General features: G+C 38.8%; 1 protein-coding gene across 3 annotated transcripts in view; it reads left to right on the top strand.

Annotated features, from left to right (window-relative positions):
• The window catches only part of pde1cb (phosphodiesterase 1C, calmodulin-dependent b), a 105,906-nt gene that overhangs the window by 72,744 nt on the left and 8,138 nt on the right, over window positions 1–25,024 (top strand). For all 3 annotated transcript variants that reach the window (XM_039602105.1, XM_039602106.1, XM_031757231.2), the window contains 11 exons: window positions 5,639–5,752; window positions 9,092–9,274; window positions 11,262–11,328; window positions 11,555–11,671; window positions 12,135–12,275; window positions 14,565–14,665; window positions 16,219–16,347; window positions 16,827–16,928; window positions 21,105–21,225; window positions 22,823–22,904; window positions 23,806–23,926. In XM_039602105.1, the coding sequence (XP_039458039.1) occupies window positions 5,639–5,752; window positions 9,092–9,274; window positions 11,262–11,328; window positions 11,555–11,671; window positions 12,135–12,275; window positions 14,565–14,665; window positions 16,219–16,347; window positions 16,827–16,928; window positions 21,105–21,225; window positions 22,823–22,904; window positions 23,806–23,926 (1,278 nt within the window). The remainder of the gene's footprint in view (window positions 1–5,638; window positions 5,753–9,091; window positions 9,275–11,261; window positions 11,329–11,554; window positions 11,672–12,134; window positions 12,276–14,564; window positions 14,666–16,218; window positions 16,348–16,826; window positions 16,929–21,104; window positions 21,226–22,822; window positions 22,905–23,805; window positions 23,927–25,024) is intronic.

Genomic DNA, 25,024 nt, shown 5'->3' with positions numbered 1-25,024 from the left:
ACAATGCTGAAAAACATCTGAAACTTCAATATTTGGTTTCAAATTAAAAGCAGACAAATGTATAACTTTTTTTTATTCAGTTAGAAGTAAAGATTTTTATTAATGTGTTTCTTGGCTCTTATGCTCATGCTAATGCATTTTTTTTTCCTACCGGTCCTCTGCAGTCAAGAACACCAGGAAGAGCGCCGTGCTAATCTACCTCCTAGCCTGCACAAGCTCACAGTTCACATACAGAAGTTTGTAATGACATGTTCAGTGTTGCATTGCAGCTCCATTTCTCACAACATGACAGCTCAAGTACAAATGCCAGGATTTTTGTTTTAGCACTTTGGATATGCACTTCCTACAGGTCAGGCTTTACCAGCTGACCCTGCCTGACTGCAGGTGCCCGTAAAATATTGAGCTGTCAAACAGGAGACATTGCTTAAGTCTGCAAAGTGCATTGGAACTGAGCGTGAACTGTGTCCCCTACATCTTCAATAAAAGACACGCGCAGATCCTGTCTTAAAGCAGTTTGCTCTCGTTCTGAATAGAATGTGATAGTCATAATGTAATCACAATGTGATTTATTTAAAACAATTTCGAGAAGTTTCTTAATCCCATACTGGAATTATAAAAGCCTTAAAGAGCTGTTTGAAACTTGGCATGATGGAACCACACTATTTAATATCAGTGAAAGCACCAGACATTAGATGTCATAGGCTTAAAGAAACCAGGTACCATCTGTCATTTGTTCAGGAGATTCAAATCTTTGTCACTTATTCTGGAAGCCCTCATTCTGCTTTTATGAAGTTAAAGGTGTGATAAATGTAAGGGTGCACTTGTCTTTTTCCAACATTACTAATCTGTCTCTTTCTCTCTTATATATAAAAAGCCATATTCTTGGGCTAGACCTACCCTCTATTTATACTTATGATGATATCCTCTCACCTGTTCAAGTTTTTACTTTTAAACTGAAGTGTCACTGCTGCATATGGGCTTTTTAGTAATTAGCATATTTTTTCAAATTGAAAGCATCTGGATCTTAAACAATTTAAGTGATTAGTTGACAGATTAGTCATTTGCCATGCAAAAATGCTGTCAAAGAAGAAAAAAGGGGAACAGGAACACATTTGTCTATTATTCCTCCATCTGAAGGAATACTTTATCACCACTTTTAGAATTTTTTGACATTTTAATCAATGTTTAATAATAGCCAGTAATGAAAATAATAATGTTCAGCCTAACCACATTCCCATAGTTATGCACTCACCAGACAGTGTATTAGGTACACGGTATTAGTACTGGTTTGAATGCCCTTTCCCCTTCAGAACTACCTTAATCCTTTGTGCCATAGATGTAACAAGGTGGCATTCCTCAGAAATTTTGGTTCATAATGACATGATAGCATCACACAGTTGCTACACTTCAGTTGGTGCTAAGGGGCTCAAAATGTGACAAGAAAATATCTTCCACATCATCACACCACAACCAGCCTGTGCAGTTGATACAAGGCAGGATGGATCCATGCTTTCATGATGTTTATGTCACAGCAGAAGTCAAGCCTCATCTGGAGACTTCCATGTTTTTCCAATATTCTGGTGTCCAGTATTGGCAAGTCTCAGTTTCCTGCTCTTAGCTTAGCGTTGCACCTGGTGTTGTCTTCTGCTGCTCTAGCCCATATGTTTCAAGGTTTAGCATGTTGCATGTTCAGAGATGTTCGTCTGCATAGCGTAGCTATAAGAAGCAGTTGTCTGAGTCACTGTTTCCTACGTCTCAGGCAACAATTTCAGTAGCATACTCAGAAGCCACACTGCATAAAAAAAAAAAGAAAAAAAAAAAAAAGAAGCCACACTGCAACAACCATGCCACACACAAAGTTACTTAAATCACCTTTCTTATCCATTCTGATAGACCATTTGAACTTCAGCATTGACTAGCACTTAAAAACAGACCAGTCTGATTTTTAGTCTTTTCTTTTATATTTATATATTTTCTAAAATTTTAAAAGTTTTATCCTTGTGGTCCAATTTGACCGGATTACAGAAGATAGTGCCCTTTTACTTCCTGTAATGAAAGCATATTTTTGATCTGAGATAAAGCCATTCTGTTGGTGATAATAAAAGGAAGTGAGGAAATTAGTTCAGTGCCTCACCACTAAGTGTTCAGCCATAGCAAATGACATGGCTGTCAGTCCACCACCCGACCAGCTTTTTCTCTGGCTTAAATGGAATTTGTCTGTTGGCTCTGTGCCCACGAGTTACTTTGGGTCTGACCCATGCTATTAACCCCGCATGTTGCCTCCCTTGGTAGTGACAGCAGGTGAAACGAGCCAATTTTGTTGTGCTTGGCAGAGACATTAATTTATTGAACGTTCTGGCACTGAGCTCATCATCACGAGCCTTTCTTTCTGTCTCTTCAAATCATGTTTTAATAGTGTGCAGCCTCGTCAAAGTTGAATTTTGAATAGTTGTCTGTGATTTTCACCATTGTCCTGCATCCCACAATGCAGAAAATGTTTCTTCTTTCATCTCAACACAAAACAGAAATCATTATCACTATAAAGCCCTCCTGGATGCTTATTATCTAGTTTATTTTTTATTTTTTTTATTGAACAAAAGAAAATTCAGCGGACATTTAATTTAGTCTGTTTTCAAAAGAAGAAAATCTATGACAGTCATTCTACACCAGATAACTTATACTGCTCGAAAAAGTTCAAATAAAACTTAGATTTAGTTCACTGAACCTGCAAAGTTGGAAAGCTTTTTAGTAATGCATTGCTACCATTTCTATTATTCTTTCTAAGCCTCACCAATGGCTTATTTTTCACTGGGCAGGGTTACAAATTGTAAAACATTCAGTGACAGTTTCAGGTTATAAATCATTCTTTGAGGTTCTTGAATGGGTAGTATAAACTCCAACCCAATCTGGTAGAAAAATAAGTGTTGTTGAAGCTCATGTTGAATCACAAAAATGTTCAAATTTATCTCCGATGGAAAAACTTAAAACTGACATTTATAATTTACAGTAGAGATTGGGGATTTTGCAGGTTCTGTGAATTTATTAGAAGTGTAGAAACATTTTCAAGGAACAAGGTTTTTTTTCTCTTTTTTTGTACCCAGACACTTCCAGTACTTGTTCCAGTGTCACTGAACATTGGCTTTTCAGATAAGCGCAGCATGCCAGCACTACAGCAATAAAAGACGTGAAGTCAGAGCAAATGACCAACAGGAGAAAACTGAACATTGTGTTGTGAATTATGGTCTGACAGTGAGATTTGTTCAAGGCGGTAGGGTGTTTTCTCTGTTCTTGTGTATTAGCAGGGAGACTCACTGGCACACAGCTGTTCTTAATAACCATCATTACTTCCATCCAAATCAAATGTGCTGTGATTCTAGAGCTGCATCTTATCCTTCATCCGTTCATGTCTCCGTGATTCTTAAAATAGCTGTCAGCACCTTAAGAGAAACATAGCAGTTGCTGGTTGACCCTTTTCATACAACATTTTATATAATAACATGCTTTAAGTTTTTGTCTTTTTCTTTAAATTATTTTTTTTTTTTTGGCTAGCTGCATGACCCAAGGTACGACAATATACTTACCACGTGGTCCGGACTATCTCAACATATGTCCATCACCTGTGGAGATCGCAGATCGCATAGCAGTGCAACAAGTCTTTCTTTGTTCTTTTATATGTGTATATATTAGATTGTTCAAATGTAGATTTTCACTAAGGCATCTTTAAGCTATTTCATGCAGGTGGTCATGGCTGATTTCATCTTCCATTGTATTATTATTTTTTTGTTTAAACCCTGTAAAATTTATTTTATTCCCATACCTAAAGCAGCACTTTGTGCGTAATACTACTAACATTAGGAAAATTAATAATGGTTAAGATTTTGCTCTGTTTGCATAATGTTGCAACCTCACATGAGAGAAGGAACCAGGAGACAGAGATTTCAGGTTCTATTTGCAATTTTTGCTTTCTGTGCACATAGAAACAGTGACCAGGGGTCACAAACTCCAACACTAGTCTCCATCATCGCTAGCCAAACTCAACACAACCCTAAGCTGTGAAAACACTGGCGATCACATCATAAATTAACAATAACAATTTGGGACCAAACACAACATAATAGCAATAACTTATAGCCTTGTAACTTGACATACTAACATCAAAACTCTCACAAGTCTTTTGCCAATCAAGATGATTTTGATTCTGATGTTTCTGTGCAGCAAAGTGTGTGTTACTGGTCTTGCTGTCAGGTATAGATGTTGAAATGCATGCTCACACTCTCTTTCTCTGTGAAAACATTTTTCAATGGTCTAAAGGAAACCAAAATGGTGGAGATGCATTTTCACAGAAACATTTTGGAGCCTTTGCTTGGTAAAATTTGCTACTGCTGTCAGGGAATGTAATCAATGAGTGCATCGAAACGCTCCTATTCCCCCATCTCTCTGCTTAATAATTCAACAACAAGCGTAGCCTCACTGGGCTTTCACTGTGAAAGGTAAAGCATGACCTCCAGCACAGCAGCAGGTGGTGCACACACTGGTTCCACTGTGCAAAAATGGAAGATGGAACTTGCTTTTCTCTTTAATTCTATTAATGGACTTGAGGGTTTGAGGATGTTACACTCTACACATGGGTCTATAGTCACATGTATTACTTAATGAATAGAAGATAATAGAATCTGAACTAGCTAAGAAAAACATGCGACTCTAACCTAGTTTTGCAGGCATTAAAACATTTTTTAAAAAGAGTTGGTGTCAAAAGCCACGTATTAGGAGCACTTGGAACACCAATATTAGAGCTGCTTTATTTAAAATAGCCAACTGTCAAAACACAGTGTGCACACATCAAAGATGTGCAATTTTTAGAACGGTGAGACCTTTCAAACAGCAGACAGTTTCTCTCGTCAGAGCAGAAAAAGCACAGGTGAAACTAATAATGTTAACGATTGTTCAGTTCCAATTAAGTGTCCCGACAGTGACCCAGCATGTAAAATAACAACAATCTGTAGCTCACGAATATGAGAAATGCAGTCATTATTAATTTTTACCTGTGTTTGACTAGAATGTCTCTTGTGAAAATGGCCCACTGGATGGTAATATACCTATGCCAATCATTTGCACAGGACATGATATTTTCAAGGAAGTTTTAATGGAAAAGTATAGAAAAGAGAAAAAGTATCTGACGCTATTCTAGCCCAGCATCTCTCATTCCAGTCTGAAAAGGACAGGAGGGCGAATCTTGTCTTGTAAGTTTGAGAATTCATTCAGTTTTATCTGGTTCTCTGCTGCTGCACTGCTGTTCAGTCACTTTGTGTGGGCAGACAAACCCGCGTCTCCAAAAAAACACAGTTAAATCCTGCTTATAGGTCAAGCTGTATTTTGTTTGTGGTCTATTGCAGCCTACTTTGCAATTTGCACTGCAAATACGGGTTTGTTTTGACACACACACACACACACACACCTACACACACACACACACACACACACACACACACACACACACACACACACACACACACACACACACACACAAAAGGAACAGAACCCAGATGGGGTTAATCCAATATCATTTACAATAGTTTATCATGTCATATGTCATGGGTGTAATCCCATTTGTTAAATGACTTTTGGATCTCTGTTTTAGATTACGATGTCTGGTAAAGCAACTGGAGAGAGGAGAGGCTTCCCTTACCGACCTCAAGAAAAACCTTGAGTATGCGGCGTCTGTGCTGGAATCTGTTTACATCGAGGAAACAAGGTAAAAAATGTTGGAAGTTGTTTTACAATGGTTAATTTATCAAGAAATGGTCCATTTATCGAGAACAACACTGCAGCTCTAAGGCCAGAATTTGCTGAAGTGGAAACTGGCTTCAGTTATCTGGGATCAGTGCTACAGTAAAGATTATAGAATAATTCATGTGTCATGATTTTAATTAATTTTTATGACTCTAAATAGAATTTACAGACCAGAACTTGAAATACTGGTTTAATTTTCTACCCTGTGCTAGAATGTCTGACAAGCAAGTTACATACAGCCACTGGTATAATAACTAATCACAGAAAAGCAGCCCCCACATTGCCTCACAACATAACAACTAATCACACAGATCATCTCTCCAGCTGATTCAGTCTAGCTCAGCCGTAGCTTCCTGCTGGCTGTATGTTAGCATATTCTAAATCTCCTTCTTTGCTGGCAGCCGGAAAAAAACAACCTTTAAGCTAGCTACTTAAAAGAAACTAAAACCTGTGGGGAGCATTTTTATATGTAGGAGTTTGATCATTATTATATTGGTGCTTACCTTCCTGTACACCAAAACAAGATTTTTCCAGTGGAGTTTTGCATCAATGCATCCTGGGCTCAGTGCCACCAAAGACAGGTGTGACTGGGTTAAAGAAATATAAAGAAGCCAGAATGATTTTCTCCTGTACCAGGATGAAAATGTGTGCTGCCAGGCCAGCACTGACACAGTACTTTGGAGACACGTTTGGCTGGCTGTGTGAAACAGGTTCTCTGCTGGTGTGCTCGTGCTACACAGCAACAGAAGATTGGTTATTTTCATTGGCTTAACCTTAGCCATATAAAAAAACTGCCATCATTAAAATACATCATAACAATGTGGACATCTACATCTGCCTCAGCAACATCTGTACTACCATAGAAAACACCTCGTCTCAACAACTCCCTCTCTGTTCTCCTCTTTCTTTTGTGGCATATTAACAATCTGATAATGCTGCTATGTTATAATGCAGGATATTGTAATAAATTGTAAGCAGTAAATATTTGGAGAGAACTGGGAAGACTCAGAACATCAGTTCTGATAATCATCCAAGCTTATAACAGACTGGTCAATGCTTTTCAGATTTTTCATACTTTTCGGATCAGATTCTTACAAGCAACACATTTTCATGATATCCATTCATCCATTTTCTCCTGCGTATCCAGTTCAGGGTCATAGCAAGGCTGGAGGCTATCACATAAAACGTGGAGCACATAAACTACCCAGAAGTAGATAAGTTTTTAATGTTTGCTGCACCTCAGCTTAACGTAACATTAAAATATTGTTATTATTGTTAATTAATGATAGTTAGCTTGTTAATTAATGATGAGAACAACAAGCCCTCCTGTTTCTCCGAGGCGAGTGAAGGCATTTACACACAGATGTGGATTTCTCGTCGTCATTCTCTCAATAACAACAAATGTTTTACAGGAAAGGGATGTTAATAAAGACGCACTGATTGCAATTTCTTGGCCAACAACTACAATTTCTGATTTTTTTCTAAGTATGACCTCCTGATACAATTTTTTTTCCCAATTATAGTTTCTTTTTATAGGAAATGTAACAGACAGCATGTATAGTCAAAAATAAACTTTTCTGTAATACATACTGTAAATACTGTTTTAATAATAACTTTTTCAGTTGAGGGAAGTTGATTCAAGTGTCTGATTGTTACAAATGCTTTCATGGTGGCTTCCTGCACTTTACTTTGGTAAACTTTGTGTCTTTATTCACAATAAAGAGCTTCCACACTAACAGCACATCAGTGTGTGGCTATGAGTGTGCGCAAGTGCGTTGCACTTGCATGAAAGGGACCAGGTCATGATTAGACATACTCGAGACTGACAACCAGTCACCAGTCCAGGCTGGATGATTGGTGGATCTTATCTGAAGGACCAGGGAATCCTCTGAAGTGATCCTACAAAGAATTACATATCCAGCAAGTATAGGTTTAGGGGTAAAAGATAAAGTCCTCAGCCACAACAAAGTATTGACCCACTTGGGATCAATAATAATGATCCAACTATATAATAGTATAGACCAGAGTCATTTTACATAATCAATATTTTTGCAATTCACACTTTCAAGTGGTAGCCAGATCTTTTTCTCAGAGGTTGACATAAGCTGCTGACTGGCCAAGCATCAATATCGGGTAGACAAACGGATAGTACAAGTTTTCTTTTTTAACCTTAAATGACCTGTATTACGTTCAATGCGAGACATTTACTCTTCATCAATTTATAAATACATGTACTTCACTTACCACTGAAGTTTTCTGTGACAAACATGGGCAAGGGGTGTATACATTTAATAAGAAGTGGTCTTTAAATTTCAAAAGAACAACGTACAAATAATTTCTGTTCTGCTGCCCTTCTGGCCAAGTTTAAAAATAGAAAATTACTTGGGTAAAGTCGTAGAAGCATTGGTTCGATCCCCGGCTCTTTCTTTCTTGGTCGTTGTGTCCTTGGGCAAGACACTTGACCTACCGCCTACTGGTGATGGCGGCCTCGCTTCTGTCAGTCTGCCCCAGGGCAGCTGTGGCTACAACTGTAGCTTGCCTCCACCAGTGTGTGAATGTGAGAGTGAATGAATAGTGGAATTGTAAAGCGCTTTGAGGGTCTCTAAAAGCGCTATATAAATGCAATCCATCATTATTATTATTGGTGTCACTGCACACTTTAAAACTTGGTTACTATTAGGAAATATACTAGATCAGTATATTCCAAAAGTACAGTGGAGGTCCAAAATCTGAGATACGGCCAGGCTTATGTAATTATGAAAACCTCTCATCATCTAGATCCAGTCAGATTAGGGTCAGCGATGGTAGCGCCACCCCAGGATGGAGGATGATGAACTATCCAGTGCAGAATCCATGTAGCACCATAAAAAGTATGTTGTGAATGCTTTCTCCACCCCCCACCCCTCCCCCCTCCATCTCTCTCTCACTCTCTCTGCCATGCGAGCATGTATTTAGTTCAGAGGGTTTGCAGGCTTTGCTCTTGATCCCTCATACATGTCAACACAACAGGGTAGCTGTGGAGAATTATATCGCTAAATTGGATTGGTATTCTGCGTCCCAGTGTTTCAAGAGGCCTGGGTTGTTTTGATCTTACATAAGAGGTAATATTATTTGATGGACAGCATTAGGATTTGAGTTCTATCCTTTGTGAATGTAAATGTGCAATAAACAATAAATATTTTAGTAAATCTTTGGTCTCCGCGTCTTCCTTTTTTGTCCCTGTATTTCTGTCTTGCACTACTACTACTACTACTACTACTACTACTACTTCTAATAATAATAATGTTGTGGTTTCTTCCAGGCGTTTGGTGGACACAGAAGATGAACTCAGTGACATTCAGTCAGAGTCGGTGCCTTCAGAAGTGCGAGACTGGCTGGCCTCCACCTTTACCAGACAGATGGGGCTGATGCTAAGACGCAACGAGGAAAAACCTCGCTTCCGAAGCATCGTCCACGCCGTTCAGGCTGGAATATTTGTTGAGAGGTAGAATTTGTTTGTGTCGCACAAAAACACTTCCACAATCACATCCAAGCCTGGAGCCATCAGCCCTAAATAATTCATGGCCTATCACCTTTTATTTTCCCCCTTGCCAATCTATTATTGGTGCATCCAAATCAGTGTCACGACTAGAAGCAGTTCAATCAGCGTCTTTAGTTTGGCCTTGCATAACAAATGGATAGCACTCGTGCACATTTTTGAAGGCATAGTGTTCTAAAGCTGTTTTGTTTGCTTTTGTTTGTTAAAGTAGTTCAAAGTTTTGTGTAATTTAATGAATAGTAAATAACTGAGTTATGCAGAGGCTCGAAACTTATTTTAAGTCACCCATTTTATTGCACATGCTGTTTGCTTTTGTTTGTGTCTGGATAGATTATATGTTGATGTGTAAATTTGATATGGCATAAGTCTTTTTAGATGAATCATAAAAAACTTTTGCAGGCAATAAGGCAAATACTAAAATGCAGTAATAGAACTTTCTTTTGTACATAATTTAAGCGTAGTTGTTAAAGCTGGGGGTTGGCAACATGTTTTTTGCACTACTAGACAAAAAGATCAATAATAACCTTTCAGCATATAGTAATTCAAATGGTCTGAAAGGGAACTAGTGCCTCTCCTCTGGTCATTGTTTACAATCTTTAGATAATCAAATCATGACAGGAGACTTTGACCACAGGTCTTTTTACTCTAGTTCAGATGAAGACGTATGAGGTGTCTAAAAAGCAAAAAAGTCTTTATAGTGAGAGGCAGGGGTGCGGCAGGTTAAGCAGAATCCTTTACCGAGGTAAGTGGTGGTTCTTTGTAGCCAAAAAATTAGTTTGAGACCGTACTTTTGGCAGGTGTAAAGCTCATGTATAAGAGGCTCTTAGAATAGATAAGCAAAAGCTGGAGGAGGAGGGTTGTCTGTTTTTAGGTTTTTCTTTATTTACATCTGTTGGTGCTTTAATAAATACTTAGGTATGCAGCAGAGGGAGGAAGGATTCAAAGCAGTAAAGGTGAGAGAGGCAAACCATTTGGCATATTTATTATTCAATTACAATATATATACATATATAAATAATATATTTATTCTGTCTTGTAGTGTAAATTTATGGTATATTATTGCTGATAGGTGATGAAGTTCTTACTTAAGACTGCCTTATCTGAACGTGTGAGCACCAAACTGAATGAGAGCGACTGACAACTTGGAGAGAGGGGAAATAATTCAAAATTTAAAGCCGCACTCCTTGGTTAAAATTTCAATCTGCTGGAAATGTGGGTGCATCCTCGGAACACCGGCTCTCTCACCTGAGTCGACAATACATCATCAGTTCCTTGGCAAGCCTGGCTAAGCACAATCATTCGGAGAGCTGCATACAGCTCAAGGCTGTGCTTTATCACACAGTAACATGCAACATGTATTTGTTTAAATCAGTAAGCCTCTATCATGTGAGTTATAATCTTTCTTAATCTGTTTTACAGTGAAGCCATATTGGAAAATGGAGGATTAAAGTGAAAATGTGGAACAGCGTGGTGCACTCTGAGCTGTCCACTATCTGTATAGATATCTGCCGTTCATTGAAACTATTGTGATGCTAAATTTGAAACTATAGCATCCGTTCTTATTCCACTAAATTGCGAGATGCTGAGCACCACACACCAATTTTGTAGCCATCCAACTGAATCTAATGACTCATTGGTCTCATGGGGAATTACATGGCTTGTGTTGCAGCTTGCAATGAAGTAAAACCATATTTTATCCTCATATATGAGGATAAAGCTTTCACATGTAAAAAAAAAAGAAAGAAAAAAAAGACTAGCTTGCAAAGCATTTACCTCTTCTCAGCCTAACCTGTCTAATATAGCTTCACAGTGAGTTGTGCATATTTGAAGCTTTAGGGAAACTAGCAGGCTGTGGTTTGGGGTTGGTGTAGTAACCTCTGCTGTTTGCACTCAGCAGTGCTTTTCATTTGATGTTTTTATCTCGTTCAAACAGGATGTACCGGCGTACCTCCAATATGGTGGGACTTAGCTACCCGGCTTCTGTCATATCTGTGCTTAAGGTATTAACGTGTGCACTCGCATTCAAAAAGAAACATACGCATAAGTAAAAGTTACTTGGTGCACACATACACACTGTGGAAAATATACATACTCTGAAATATTTATATGAAGTGGACTTTTGGCACTGTTTGTTTGTGTTGTGTTTTTTCCTTTTGTGTTGGTAGAGGATGAATAAGTTGTTTGACAAGGACGGTGTCATTATTTAAATGTTTCTCCTTCATACAGAATGTTGACAAGTGGTCGTTTGATGTCTTCGCTCTGAATGAGGCCAGTGGAGACCACGCACTTAAATTCATATTCTACGAGCTGCTCACAAGATATGACCTCATTAGTCGTTTCAAGGTAAAGCCCTAAGGAAACAATGTACCACCGGAAGCTGATATGTGGTGGTTTATGCCATTAAAACAAGAAAAACTATTCAGTATGCGTAAGAATCCTCACTGTTCCTTATTTGATGGATGTGGGCACACTCTCCTCTCCACCTTAGAATAATATTATCTCACTGTATTTTAACCATTATATGAAGGGGGCTAGCCACATTTCATCTCAACTGATAGTACATCAGTACATCCATAGTGTCTTTGAGGTGAGGACACTTCTTGAAGTGACATCATTTCAGTGTGTAAATGACGTGGGCAATGAAGCAGCTATGAATATGTAACTGTACTCTGAAGTAGTCTAAATGATTCAAGTTCATTAGTTTAGGACAATCGTTTCAGATGTTGCGCGCACATCATTCAAGTCACCAGATATCTTGGAGAAGGGTTTCCTGTTTACATTTTCTTGTTGTTTTGTCTGATGTCAGATCCCAATCTCTGCGGTGGTGTCATTTGTCGAGGCCCTCGAGGTCGGATACAGCAAACATAAAAACCCCTACCACAACCTGATTCATGCTGCTGATGTCACACAGACTGTGCACTACTTGCTACTCAAGACTGGCATGGTGGTGAGTAAGACATGGACAAGTTAGGTAACATTATGTTATAGACATACATACAGTAACCTGCTAAAAAGAAATAAGCAAAATAAAACAAAAAACTGTTAAACATCTTGGTGTAGTTCCAAGAAAGCAGGCTCACTGGACTGAAGCTTAGTCTGTGAAAGTGAGGGGATTTTATCCACATGGTATTCAGAACATCTCTGTCAGCTGACGTATGCCAGCCTAATTGCAGCTTTGCCTGACATACAGCTTTTAAATATGGCTTTTTTTAGCCTGAAGAATCCATGAACCATCTTTTTAGACAAAAAAAACAAAAACAAACAACAGCCAAAATTAATTCTAGGAAGGTTGAGAACATCTTTTTTTTTTTTTAAACAATATTTTTATTGCTTTTTGCAACAGCATACAAAGGTTTGTTTTCCCAGTAATATGCTGTAGTAATAGGAACCCTTTCCCCCGCCCTCACCTCCCACCCTGCTCTCTTCCAAACCTACAACAAAAAACAACAACAACAAAAAAAAAAACAAACAAACAAAAAAAACACATAGAATATATATACATTTGTACAATATGTGGCATTTATATATATTCAAGACATGGACAATAGAAATAGCTAGCACATACTAAACAATTTTCTCCTCATCCACACTCCTGCAGGAGTTGTCCGATGTTTACTTCTTTTATAAAGTTTTTAAATGGCTTCCAAATTTCATCGAAATATGTTAACTTGTCTTTGAGAACATCTAAGGAATAGGCGCCGAATATAATGCACATTAATGCTTGTTTTACCTTTATAAAATAAAATATTACCTTTTGCCTTTTTTTCCTGGGTATATCATTGCTGCTCCATAGATTTTGCTGCTTTTGCTCTTTTTACTATCAGGTGACCTATATTTCACTTCTTTGCACCGAGGTGACTTTAGGGCATTTCTGATGCAACATTTATTCAAAAAAGGAAGAAAAAAAACCAGCCTGAGTTCAAAGTCCCTAACCAGCCGGCCGCCCCCGCTTCCAGTGTTTTTATTTAATCACCTTAATAAGGTGGCTGCGACAGCTGTCGACATGGTATGTTTCTCTGGGCAGTGCCTTGCGGAGGAAACCACATTACTGCTAGAACCACAGGCTCCTTGGAGAGCAGGAGAAGGACATCTATCATTTTGCAGGCCCTCCAGACTCCATTAAATCAACAATCAACAGGTCATTCATAAAGCAGACCCATGAGGAAATACAGTGAGTGGTGGATCAGCCATCATGCACCCACCCTGTTTTTAATGACTCCTCCACCCCCCACTGTTGATTAGTCACCAATATCGACTGGGCTTCCTGAGCTAAATCCCCACTCTGTGTATGTGAGGGCACTCAGATGCATGCACATCTTGGAGGGGGAAAAAAGCCCTGATTACAGTGTGCTGATTACAGATTAGATTTTAGATTTTATAGATGAAACTAATGATTGATTCACAGAAAAAAATAATCCACAAATCTACCAATAATGTTAACTAAATAATTATATATTGAAGAGTTGTTATCGATCTTCCTCACTGACATCTCAGCCAGAAATTAAATAAGATTATCTCAAAGTAATCCTGCAACAGTGTGCTGCTGCATTGACATCATTATCTTCTTTGCTGTAATCATGAATCGCACATCAAACAGCTACAACATGCCCCAAAAACACACATAGGAAGGTGTGATGTGTAGTCTCACCTCGTGACACTAAACTTATAGTAAACTTAAAAAAGAGACTTGTGGGGTTTTTTGTAATATTTGGTGACATATGTGGAACAAAGCAGACTGACAGACCATCACAGAGAAACTGAAACCAGAAGTGATGAAGTGACAGTTTAAAATGCAATTTTCAATAGAGCTTGTCTTATCTGAAGTTTCTTTTTTGCTTTTCTAACCTTTTCCTCTATCTCCTTCTTCCCATTTGTTTCCTTTCATCCCTGACGGTAATGTATTTCTCATGCCGCATACTTCTCTGGATCTTTTATATCACTTTTCGCCTCTACATTTTTATGGCTTGATGTTCTATTCCCTGCGTCTCCCTTTTTTCAATTCACTGGCTTCTCATCTCTCTTCTCTAATTTTTGTCCATTCTTTCCTCTTCTTTTCATTACTTTCCCCACCTCCTTTTCCTGTCAACGTCTGTCTTTTCCATCTCGTTACCTCTTCTCCTGAACACCGTTCCCTCTTATATATCCGTCTTAATGTCCTCCTCCTCATCATCCTTACCTCACCCCTCTTTTTCCCTTGCTCCCTTGTCCTCCTCTTTTCTTCTTCTTTTGCCTCCAGCATTGGTTGACTGAGCTTGAGATCTTTGCCATGATCTTTGCGGCGGCGGTGCATGACTACGAGCACACGGGGACCACAAACAATTTCCACATTCAGACAAGGTAATGGATCATTAAATCATAAATGCATGGCAGTGACTCGCCCGATCAATGTTTTCATTTGCAGCAAGAGGGCTTTACAATCACACTGTGATCGCCTGCAGTGCAGTAATAACACTGGGGCTGGTCGGGAGTCCAGATGAACTCCAAAACCCATCCTCTTGAAAAAAAATCTGTTCTACAAAACAAAGAATTGCTCAGCATTTTTCACTCTTGTCAACTTGAAAGAAAAACATTTACCATCATTTGGAAAAAAAGGAAAAACAATATTCAGGACTCTATATACAGCTATGAAAAACTAAGTACACCATTACAGCTTCTATAGGACTTAAGATAAGTAGCAGACAGGTGCTGATAATAAAATGCATTTGATTAATTGATCATCAGCAACTGTGACCATCTCTGTAAAAGCAGAAGTTTTGGCAGCTTACAGGTCTAAAGCATTCAGGTGTTTGTTAACAACATGCTACAATCTTCCGAGTAGTGGATGCCCCAGCAAATTAACCCCAAGGTCAGACCTTGCAGTGCTAAGAGAAATTACGAAATCCCAAGACAATATCAAACTCACACAGATATAATGTTAATGTTCCTGACGGTACAGTTGGAAAAAGGCTGCAGAGTTGGAATGGCTGCCAGGAGAAAACCTCTTCTCTTTGTGGGCCTGAAAAAACCCCAAAACTTCTGGAAAAGTGTTCTTTGGACAGATGAGACCAAGATGGAGATGTCTGACCAGGATGCAGAGTGTCACATTTCGTGAAAACACAGCATATCATGACAAACACTTCACACTAGCTGTCAAGCATGGTGGCAGAGGGGTGATGATTTGGGTTTGTTTTGCAGCCACAGGATATTTTAGGGCGAAATATGGGCCCATCTGGCTAAAATCATGGGGGTGTACTTACGTTTTCACAGGAGCAGATAGAGTCCTTTGAAACTTTTTTGCATTTCACATAACACAACAGTTAAAATCTATTATCATGAGAAAATCTAATTTCTTTTGACCAGAAGAGACTTTATTTTATTTATTTTGATTTAGAACCTTGGAACAGTCAGTGTTCCTCAGCCTTTCAATAAATAATGAAAGTTTTTTTTAAAAATGTGTTAGCTTTGATACAGGTTTAAGTAAATGATACCCTCCAGATGTTATTTATTTATTTTTTCTGTTTATTCCTTTCATTGTTTTTCTGTTGCATTTGGCAGGTGAGAGTTCAACCAAATTTTAGTCTTTGACCATGTCAGATGTATTTGCCAGAAAACAAATGTGTCTGATCTTTCGCTAGTTGCCAGACTGCAGCAATAGCTTTGTTGTGCACTCAGTGTTTTGAACACAGCACTCTTTATACTGTCATCAAGCTACAGTTTTTGAACTAAAGTAAAACAAAAGCAGCTAAATGAGACTCAAGGAGGCAACGAAATTGGATCTTTGATTTTGACTAGCATCTGCAAAAATGTTTAAAGGATTTAGTAACATCTGTGGATTTCTCATGTGTTTTCTGAGCTGTTTTATTTCCCTGCAATAGACCAAGAAAAGAGTTTGCTTTCTTTTGGCCTGACAGGTCAGACACAGCTATCCTGTATAATGATCGTTCAGTATTGGAGAGTCATCATGTCAGCGCAGCCTATCGCCTGCTGCAGGACGACGATGAAATGAACATCCTCTACAACCTCTCTAAGGATGACTGGAGGTCAGTAACACAGACAGAGAATGATAAGAAGGGTGCAGGATAGGATAGGTGAGTGACAGCAAAGGGGATTAAAAGTCAGATGTAAAAATATCACATGAGAACAGATAGACGAAGCATGAATAAAACCAAGCAGAGCACACAGGTCAAGCAGAAGAGTCTCACAACGAACACCTACTCAAAGTAAACTGAGCTCCTGTTTTTCTAGGCTACTTATACACAGTAGAAACACAGAGTCAAAATCAGCAAAGCTGGATTACCTTCAAGGCTCAACAACTTTATAGAAATGGAACTGTTATGTGAAGACAGCTCTAATCTGATTACATACAGCATAAGCTACTGTCAAATCAGATATAAATAGTTCTCAAAAACCGCCTTCATCTAATTACGCAGACTTCAAAATAAGTCAGCTTTTATTAGCCGCAGGTTTAACAGGTTTTTATGCTGCACATGGCTCATGCTTTCTCTCCTTTTTCATCTAGAGAGCTGCGGGCTTTAGTGGTGGAAATGGTGCTGGCTACAGACATGTCCTGCCACTTCCAGCAAGTTAAGGCCATGAAGAACTTCCTACAACAACCGGAGGGGTCAGTTGCCATTTCCTTCATCACAGTTTATAATGTGCGCCCTTGCCCCTGCAATTTACATACCCATTATCCCCGCTATCAGCCACCATTTACTAACCACCTGCCATTTACAACCTAATTAATCCTGCCCCGAAGGAGGCACTTGGAGAGAAACACAATAAACAGCCCTGTTTTATATGGGGTGGACCTCTGGAATGAAAAACAAGGGAGGATTTCTGTTGCTCAGGTGCTGTTTACTCAACATAAAAAAATTTAATTCAGCGACTCTTTTGCTGCCAAATAGTACCAAATGTCGCACATTACACAGTGTAGGTATTCAGCAGAGAATTAACACGGAGCCTCTCAGGCACAAACGCAGCTTGTTTCTCTGTGCTGGACGTCTACAGCAGAGTTACGGTGTAGTCACACCAGATTTGGCAGGGTGAAATTTATTTACACACTGTGGCTAAAAAAAAGAGCCACTGCCAGAAATTGCTGGCAGGTTTGTTGGCATGCCGTTCTTTTGCTACTGCTGATGAGCGAGCAGAAAACGTTTCGTTTTCACAGAAAAAAAATATAGCACTTCCTTTGACAGAATTATTGTTCTGCAGCTTGTATTCTTTAGCATTAATGCTCCCTCACACTTTACAGTCACTAATATTCTCTGGGCTTATACTTTGGTAAAGAATATCAGAAGTCTTTTGCACAGCAGCAAAGAAATGTGAGCAGAATCAAAAATGGAGAAATGAAAAAAAAAGGAACTTCTCAACTTTTTCCTCTCTTAAACAATTTAGACAAGAAGAAGACAAGAAGAGAAATTATCAATAACATCACCCAGAAACAATGAGGGAATAACACTCTTTATCTCTCTACCTCGCAATGTTCCCCTGGGAATCCTCGGATCCTGGCATTCATGTGGATGTTATTCTTACATGCACGAGCCACCTAAACATTGTTACACACTATCTGATGGAAGCTTCCTCCCAAGCAGGATAATGTCCCCGATAGTAGAAAACAAAAACTAAAGTATCTAACAGAGGTGGTTCTCTCGCAGACTCACTTGGCTGTTGTGAACTGCTGATGTTCACATTTTATATTTAATTCTTTAGGATCTCTTATTATGTCACAGGGATGCCTAACTGACACAAACTAGGGAAAATAAATGCTACACAATTTCATCCCAGAATAGAATAATCATAAAAAAAGGGTAAAAGAGTAAAATTAAAACAAGGTCACTTATGGGATAAACTTTCATAAGTGCATTCCCAAAATCTAATACAGACTACAAAATGAAGTAAACTGGTCAAGAAGGCTACCATGTAATCTCTTGTGTATTTTTTTTTTATTTATGTTGAACCCATACAAACAACATAAATTGGTAACAGATGTGCTGTAGCGTTAATGAGGCGAAGTGGGAGCCAAACTAGGGCTACAGCTAGCAAGTGACCTTGCAAAGACGCTGTGTTTTAGGTTTTTAACTCTGGAAAATATCCAGAGAATAAAGTAAGAAAATGTCAGGAGTTGCCCTTTTTCAGCAAGACTGCGCACTTAAGATGCGTTCTCACTACTGCAAATACTCTGTTTGCTTAAGGCAAAGGGAACTGTTTGGAGAGACTGTGCAAGAGGAAGGACACGTGACGCCTGTTGGCTCCCTGTGAATTCAGTAGATATTTGCCTGCTCTGTTCTCACATAGGGATGGTCGGATATTATGTGGATGTTGTACTAAAGGGGTTGTATAGAAAGGCCTGTTAATATCCAATCTCACTGCAATGGAGACCTTAAGTTTGTACCTCTGACAGTCAATATCAGGCTGCAGTTCCTGAGTAAAAAATGACTCGAGCCACTGAGCTGTGAGCCAGTGCAGAGAAAAGACCTACACATAAAAAATATGGAAGGCAAATTATGCTGAGGTGGTTCTTAATGTTATCCTAGAGGGAGAATGGCTAAAACTTTGTTTCTCTTTAAAATTCTTGCAGTGAATCTATATAAAAAACAAAGTTTAGGCCCTGCTTTGCTAAGTAAATGGTAGTGAAAGACTTTAGATATGTGCCTGATTCATTTAGAAGTTCTACATAACACTCTGTTGGTATTTTTAAATGCATTAATGGTGTGCATCTTTTTAAGCACTTTAAGCACCCTAACACAACTCCAGTGACCGATAACTGTTGTACATGCAGACACTGAGCTGAAGCGTGCATACAGAAATAAAAACACTATCAAGCAAACTATCATGCGATGTGATGACTCATCAGTGCTGATGCAGCTGCTGCATTGACAAGAAACATGTTGACCTTCAGGGTATTCTTTTCACCATGATAATGCCGAGCACTTATCTGAAAACTACTCAGAAGGCACTGATATGTAGATAAGTGGCTTCCTAAAAATATATATTGGTATCAACAATATTGTGTTCCCTGTATTTGTGACTATAACTTGAAAATTGCTGACCTGAAGGTAATCGTCAAGGGAGAGTATTGGGTGCTCACACACACGCACACACGCAAGCATGCACCAAAATAAGAGATTGCAGTCTGCAGGGAGCTGTGATGCTGAATAGACTCTAATGTGAAGTAATTCAAACCAGACTGCTGCAGGCCTGCTTAGAGTGCACTTTAAGACCCAATCTGCCACAAATGGAATGAGGGGGAAAACGTGAGCTAGTCTTTTTCACCTCTGTTTAACCTCTGCTATGCATGTATTATTGTGCCTGCATTTTCATGTGACTGCTTATTTTCTATATGCGTCTGTTCATGATTCAGTCCATTTACCATGAGATTTTGATATTAGGTGGTGATTTCTCTAGATCTGAGATGATCTTCATACTGTGTTTTAATGTGGAAGTAATATGAAGGAAGAGGACTTTTTTTTAGTTGGACACAAACACACACAGGGATGGATGGATGGATGGATGGATGGATGGATGGATGGATGGATGGATGGATGGATAGATAGATAGACACATAGTGCTAGAGGTAGGGGGTTCCTTACTGTAATGAAAATAGCGCATTTCATATTTTTGAGTATTGAAAATTAGATTTAGGATAGTTATAAATATGAAATTATACATGTATTGTATGTATTGTACTACATGTTACTGTGATACCCACGATTATGTCTTTGTGATCTAAGAACTGGTGTCACAAAAGTGTGACCAACACAGTCATCACTGAATTGTCCATTATTTTGATTTCAAGCCAATATCTGTAAATCTTTGTGACTGCATATTCCGCATGTGTGGTCGGCCCAGAAACAGAACGACATTAAAACTCAAATCAACTACAGACTCAAAGCTGGCTTTCTGGATCATGCTACATTTGTTATGTCCAGGATCACATTATGCTATGATTACACACATACACACAGACCCACAAGGTGCAAACAATACCAACTATGTTATCGCATTTAGTAAATAATCTACGTTTATACAACAGATATGCAGTCATACTGTTTAAACACCTGTCAAACTCCTCACAGCCGCCTTTGTAGTAGTTCTCACTTCAGTTGGTGTCTCTAGGACCTCGTTATACTATGATTGCACACAGAGACACACACAGACACACACTTGAAGACTCCCAAAGTGAAAACAATACCAGTTTTGCTGTCTTGCTGTCATGTTGGAATAGTGTTTTTTTAATATTCTAAGTGACTGGGGACGAAAAACTAAACTCAAGCCAGTGAATGTGCAGTACTACGTAAAAGACAATAAAAAGCTAACCTGTCACTTAGACTGAATTTCTTGCACAGACTCATTTCTGGACAGCTGTAGACTCTTGTGCAGCTGTGCCAGGGATACTTACCGTTTTTGGCATTTTCTTGCATCTTCTCTGGGCTCTTTCATTAATCTTATCCAAGATTCATCTGCAATGTCTTTGTAACAACTTTTATTTTTTATTTTTTTGCCAGGTTTTTGGCAAAACCTGAAGCTGGCTCTGAACTTGGCAGATAAAGAATTTCTGACTCACATTCATTTTTTAAAGCCAGAAACACAAAAATGATCTCAATCAATACAATTTATCATGATACCTCCAAAATCAATTAGCTGCATCGCAAATGGTGATTTTTCCTTCTTTCCGTCTTTCATTTTCTTTTTTCTTTAACAATAGTTTCTTTTTTCATTTATAAAAACACACAAACGACACAAGAAAATAACCGTGATGGCAATTTTTAAAACTGCATGCCTGTCTTCTCTCTCTTAGCATCGACAAGCCAAAGGCGCTGTCCCTGCTTCTGCACACAGCAGACATCAGCCACCCAGCCAAGACTTGGGACCTCCACCACCGTTGGACCACCTCCCTACTAGAGGAGTTCTTCAGACAGGTGAATTCCTCTGTTAGGTCAGAGTAACAGGTTGGATGATGGTGGTACAGTGTATGGTTCAGTGGTGGTTTAAATGTATGCAGAGAGAACATGGCATGCTTTTCAGTTGACCTCAGACACAAAGGTCAAATTTACCCTCAGCTGGCAGTTTACTAGGTAGTCATGCTGAGAACTAATCAAGCCTTTGGGGGAAGATCATGCTCTCCAAATTCATGAAATTATGGAGTTCAGGGTCATAAATTAGTATGTATAATATATTGTATATTGTTTCCATGAAATCATAAGCCAGATGTAGCTATCTATTTTTGAGTTTTTTATAGCTGAATATGCAGTTAAATATGCTGAATTAATTATTAGCAAGCATCTCCTGTTCATTTATTGTGTACCAGTAAATGCACCATTAACTATCACTCTGTTCTTTGCCTCACCCAAAAAAAGCCATCTAAGGTCTTATACATTAAAAATTATATCTTCCCTCCCCTCATGCCCAGTGGATTGCAACAGATGGATTCACCTCTCTTCTTCTTATTAAAAGGGAGTTTTTCCTTCCCACTGTTGCCTTGTGCTTGTTCACAGGGGGTTGTCTGATTGTTGGGATTTTCTCTGTATTATTCCAGGTTCTTTACCTTACAATATCAGGCGCCTAGAGGTGAATTGAATATCTAGCATGCAAGATTTATCGACTTTTAACTGCTGGCGTGAGATTGAAAATTTGTGAGGTGCTACTGCTCAGTTCAACAGAGCCTTCATGAAGACATGAGGTTGAAGAGAGGCATTGGAAATAATATCTTGAGATTTCTTACACCTGCTGATGGATGAAACACATGATTTGAAATGTGGTTTATTTATCTTTTGCTTTTAGTCATTGCTCATCTTTGTCGCTGGTGCGTTGTATTAGTTTTGGGGTGCAATGTCAACAAAAGCGATTTATTCTTTTGATTCAGTCACACTCACATGAAGTGTGTTTCACACTTCATGTGAGTGTAACATAAAAAATGAAATAATAATATTGGGAAATAATGCTGTTAATGTGAAGCTTTTGCAAAACACTACCAACAAGAGAAATATGCAGTCACACCAGCAAATGTATTTTTCAAAAGAACAACGTGCTCCATAGAACATTAAAATGTACAGCATGACAATGAATTTATGCTATAAATAATAAATGGCGTAATTGTAAATCTCATAAAGAAGGACAGACGTTTAAATGGTGCCACACTGCTTAAATCTCGTCCATTATTAATCCACATTGTTCCCATTATCAGTGCTATTGTTATTGTGGTTGCTTTCACGAGCCTTTTGTCTCTGGGGATACGAATTGCCGATAAATAGCCTCTCCAAAGAACGTTGCCTCCCAACTCCACATCTCATCTGTTTGTGACAAAACAGACGAGAAAATGAAACACATTTGTGGCCCAAACGCACTCGGGGAGGGGCTCAGACGAATCCGAGGTCTGTTGATAGAAGTGTGAGCATATGGTGTGCGGTGGTAAGTGTGTAGGCAAAGATGTGTGTGCATGTCTGCAGGGTGCGTCGTATTTGCCCAAAAATATCAAAGACAGGAGGATTTTGACTTAAGAAGCTCTTGTGTTTCCAGGGGGACAAAGAAGCTGAGCTCGGGCTGCCGTTCTCTCCACTCTGTGACCGAAAGTCCACGATGGTGGCACAGTCACAAATCGGTGAGAGGCTTCCCCACCCTCACATACACCATCTCCATGATACATGACACCACTTTTTTGGGGAAAAACATCTTGCAACTGAAGGAATTTTGCACTGAGGAATGGACAAACATTTTAACTAGCTAGAACACATTTAAAAGTGTAGAGGTTACAGAGACCAAAGGTGTACTTACTGTTTTCAAAGAAGATTACTGAATTTATTGATATTTTTTGCTCCTTAAATTATTAAAAAGGCTCATTTTTGTTTTGAGTCATTGAAGTCTGCCACATTTGCACGAGAAAATATCAGAAAAATGTGTGAAAAAAAATAAAAATAAACCAAAATAACCTATTTTATTCTGTCTCCACAGAAACAGTAGTCATATAGGAAACTGGCATCTATTTTGAAACAACAGCTAATATTTGCTGATAAGCAGTCAGGTTTTGAGTTCCCTCTGAGGTTCACTCCTATTTCACTTTTGGTTCTATCACTCTCTCATCTTGACTTCTTTATTTTATTTGCCAACAGGAATATTTTCTTTTACCTGGCAGTTTTTACCTCAATAATTCTCTCCTCCAGACCTTCAGCTAGCTGGAAAAATCAAAGAACTGTCTTCTTTCTATTTTTTATTCCTTTAGTTTTCCCGATAGATTTCGTACCCAGTGGCAAAGAAGAAAGCAAGGCTTATAATCAACCAGTCTAAATGTGTCATTATTCTATATTTATTACATTGTGCAGTCTACATCTACATCACAAACTGCTATTTGCCCGTTTTACTAATTAACGTTACAAAGATTTTTTTTGTTTTTTTTTTTGCTGTGGGCTTCTTTTCTTCTTTTTAACCTTTAATAGTACAAAAAAGACTGTGACTATATACTGCAGACATGCTAACATTACCTTTGCCAACATCTTCATCTCCAGGATTCATAGACTTCATCGTAGTGCCAACCTTTACTGTGCTCACCGACATGATGGAGCGCATCGTCACGCCACTCATTGAGGAGGCCTCCCATTCCGGTTTGACTGGTTTCAGACGCTCAAGGTAAGCTGCAGTGGTTTCTCTCAGAGATCATTTAGAATAAAAAGTTTAGATTTTTTTGTGCAGCTCAGTCGGAAAACCAAGCAGATGGAAGTGGGTGACTGTATGTAAATCAGATTACATTTTATTCAACCAGCCTCGTCGATCAAGAATAAAAAAAAACGTGTTTTCTCTCCTCGTGTACCTTTCCAAGAAACTACTTGCTCAATGACAAGATTAGACCTCAACAGCCCTGCTGCAATAACGGCATATCTAATGGAAGTATTGAGAACAGCAGATGAGTCTCCCATGAGTAATCCATTTCTGTGCGTGGAAATGTTTCCACCTTTCATCAAGCAGAGCTACACACCTTGAAATTGACATTTTAGGGATGCTAGTCGAGTTCACCTCACCGTCCGTGATCAAGAATGAGCCGTGGTGCTGGATTGGCATACACAAAAGCCTCTCGAGATACAAAAGGAAGCGATTTTGCCTTCACTGGTTTAATTAATTGGCTCAATACTTTTCCTCCGACCTCGTACTCAATCACGTATGTTAAAGGCTTTCAAAGCTCCCAAATAAGAAAGTACATTCCGCTTGCTTTTTTGTTCATAATATTTAAACTATACCGAGAAAGATAATTAAAAAACTTTAGTCTGTAAATTGTTTAAACTTTATGTTTTGTTAAGTGGGCTCATTGCAAAATAAAGCAGTACTTGGGGAGCCTGGCTCTGCATCTTTTGTTGCACCTGCACATCAATATCATCCTCCCTGTTCTCCTCAACAGCAGTCATTAGCATCACTCAGTGGGCCTCCAGTCGAAGCTAACCGAGTGGAAATCTCAGATAGTGTTGCCACTTGTGCAGTCTCTTTGTCTACGTACACACCTGGGTGCTTTTGATTTTCCTTGGACTGTTTCTTCACACCGTTTATAGCTGCTTTCAATCACCTTTAACTATGTCTGTCTCTCTTCCTATGATTATCCACCTCTGCTTCTTCCTTGCTTTTTCAACATGTAGACAAATCCAAAAGCTCAACTTTTTTTTAGCTGAAAAAGAATTTTTTGACATTTATGGTCCCCAGAGACAGATTCCTACTGACTTTTAAGATCCCATAGATTTT

This window comes from Oreochromis aureus, linkage group 18 (genome assembly GCF_013358895.1).
Source record: "Oreochromis aureus strain Israel breed Guangdong linkage group 18, ZZ_aureus, whole genome shotgun sequence".
Classification (NCBI taxonomy): Eukaryota; Metazoa; Chordata; class Actinopteri; order Cichliformes; family Cichlidae; genus Oreochromis; species Oreochromis aureus.
Note: the sequence above shows the minus strand (reverse complement) of the source record. Positions and strands in the feature narration are given on the sequence as shown.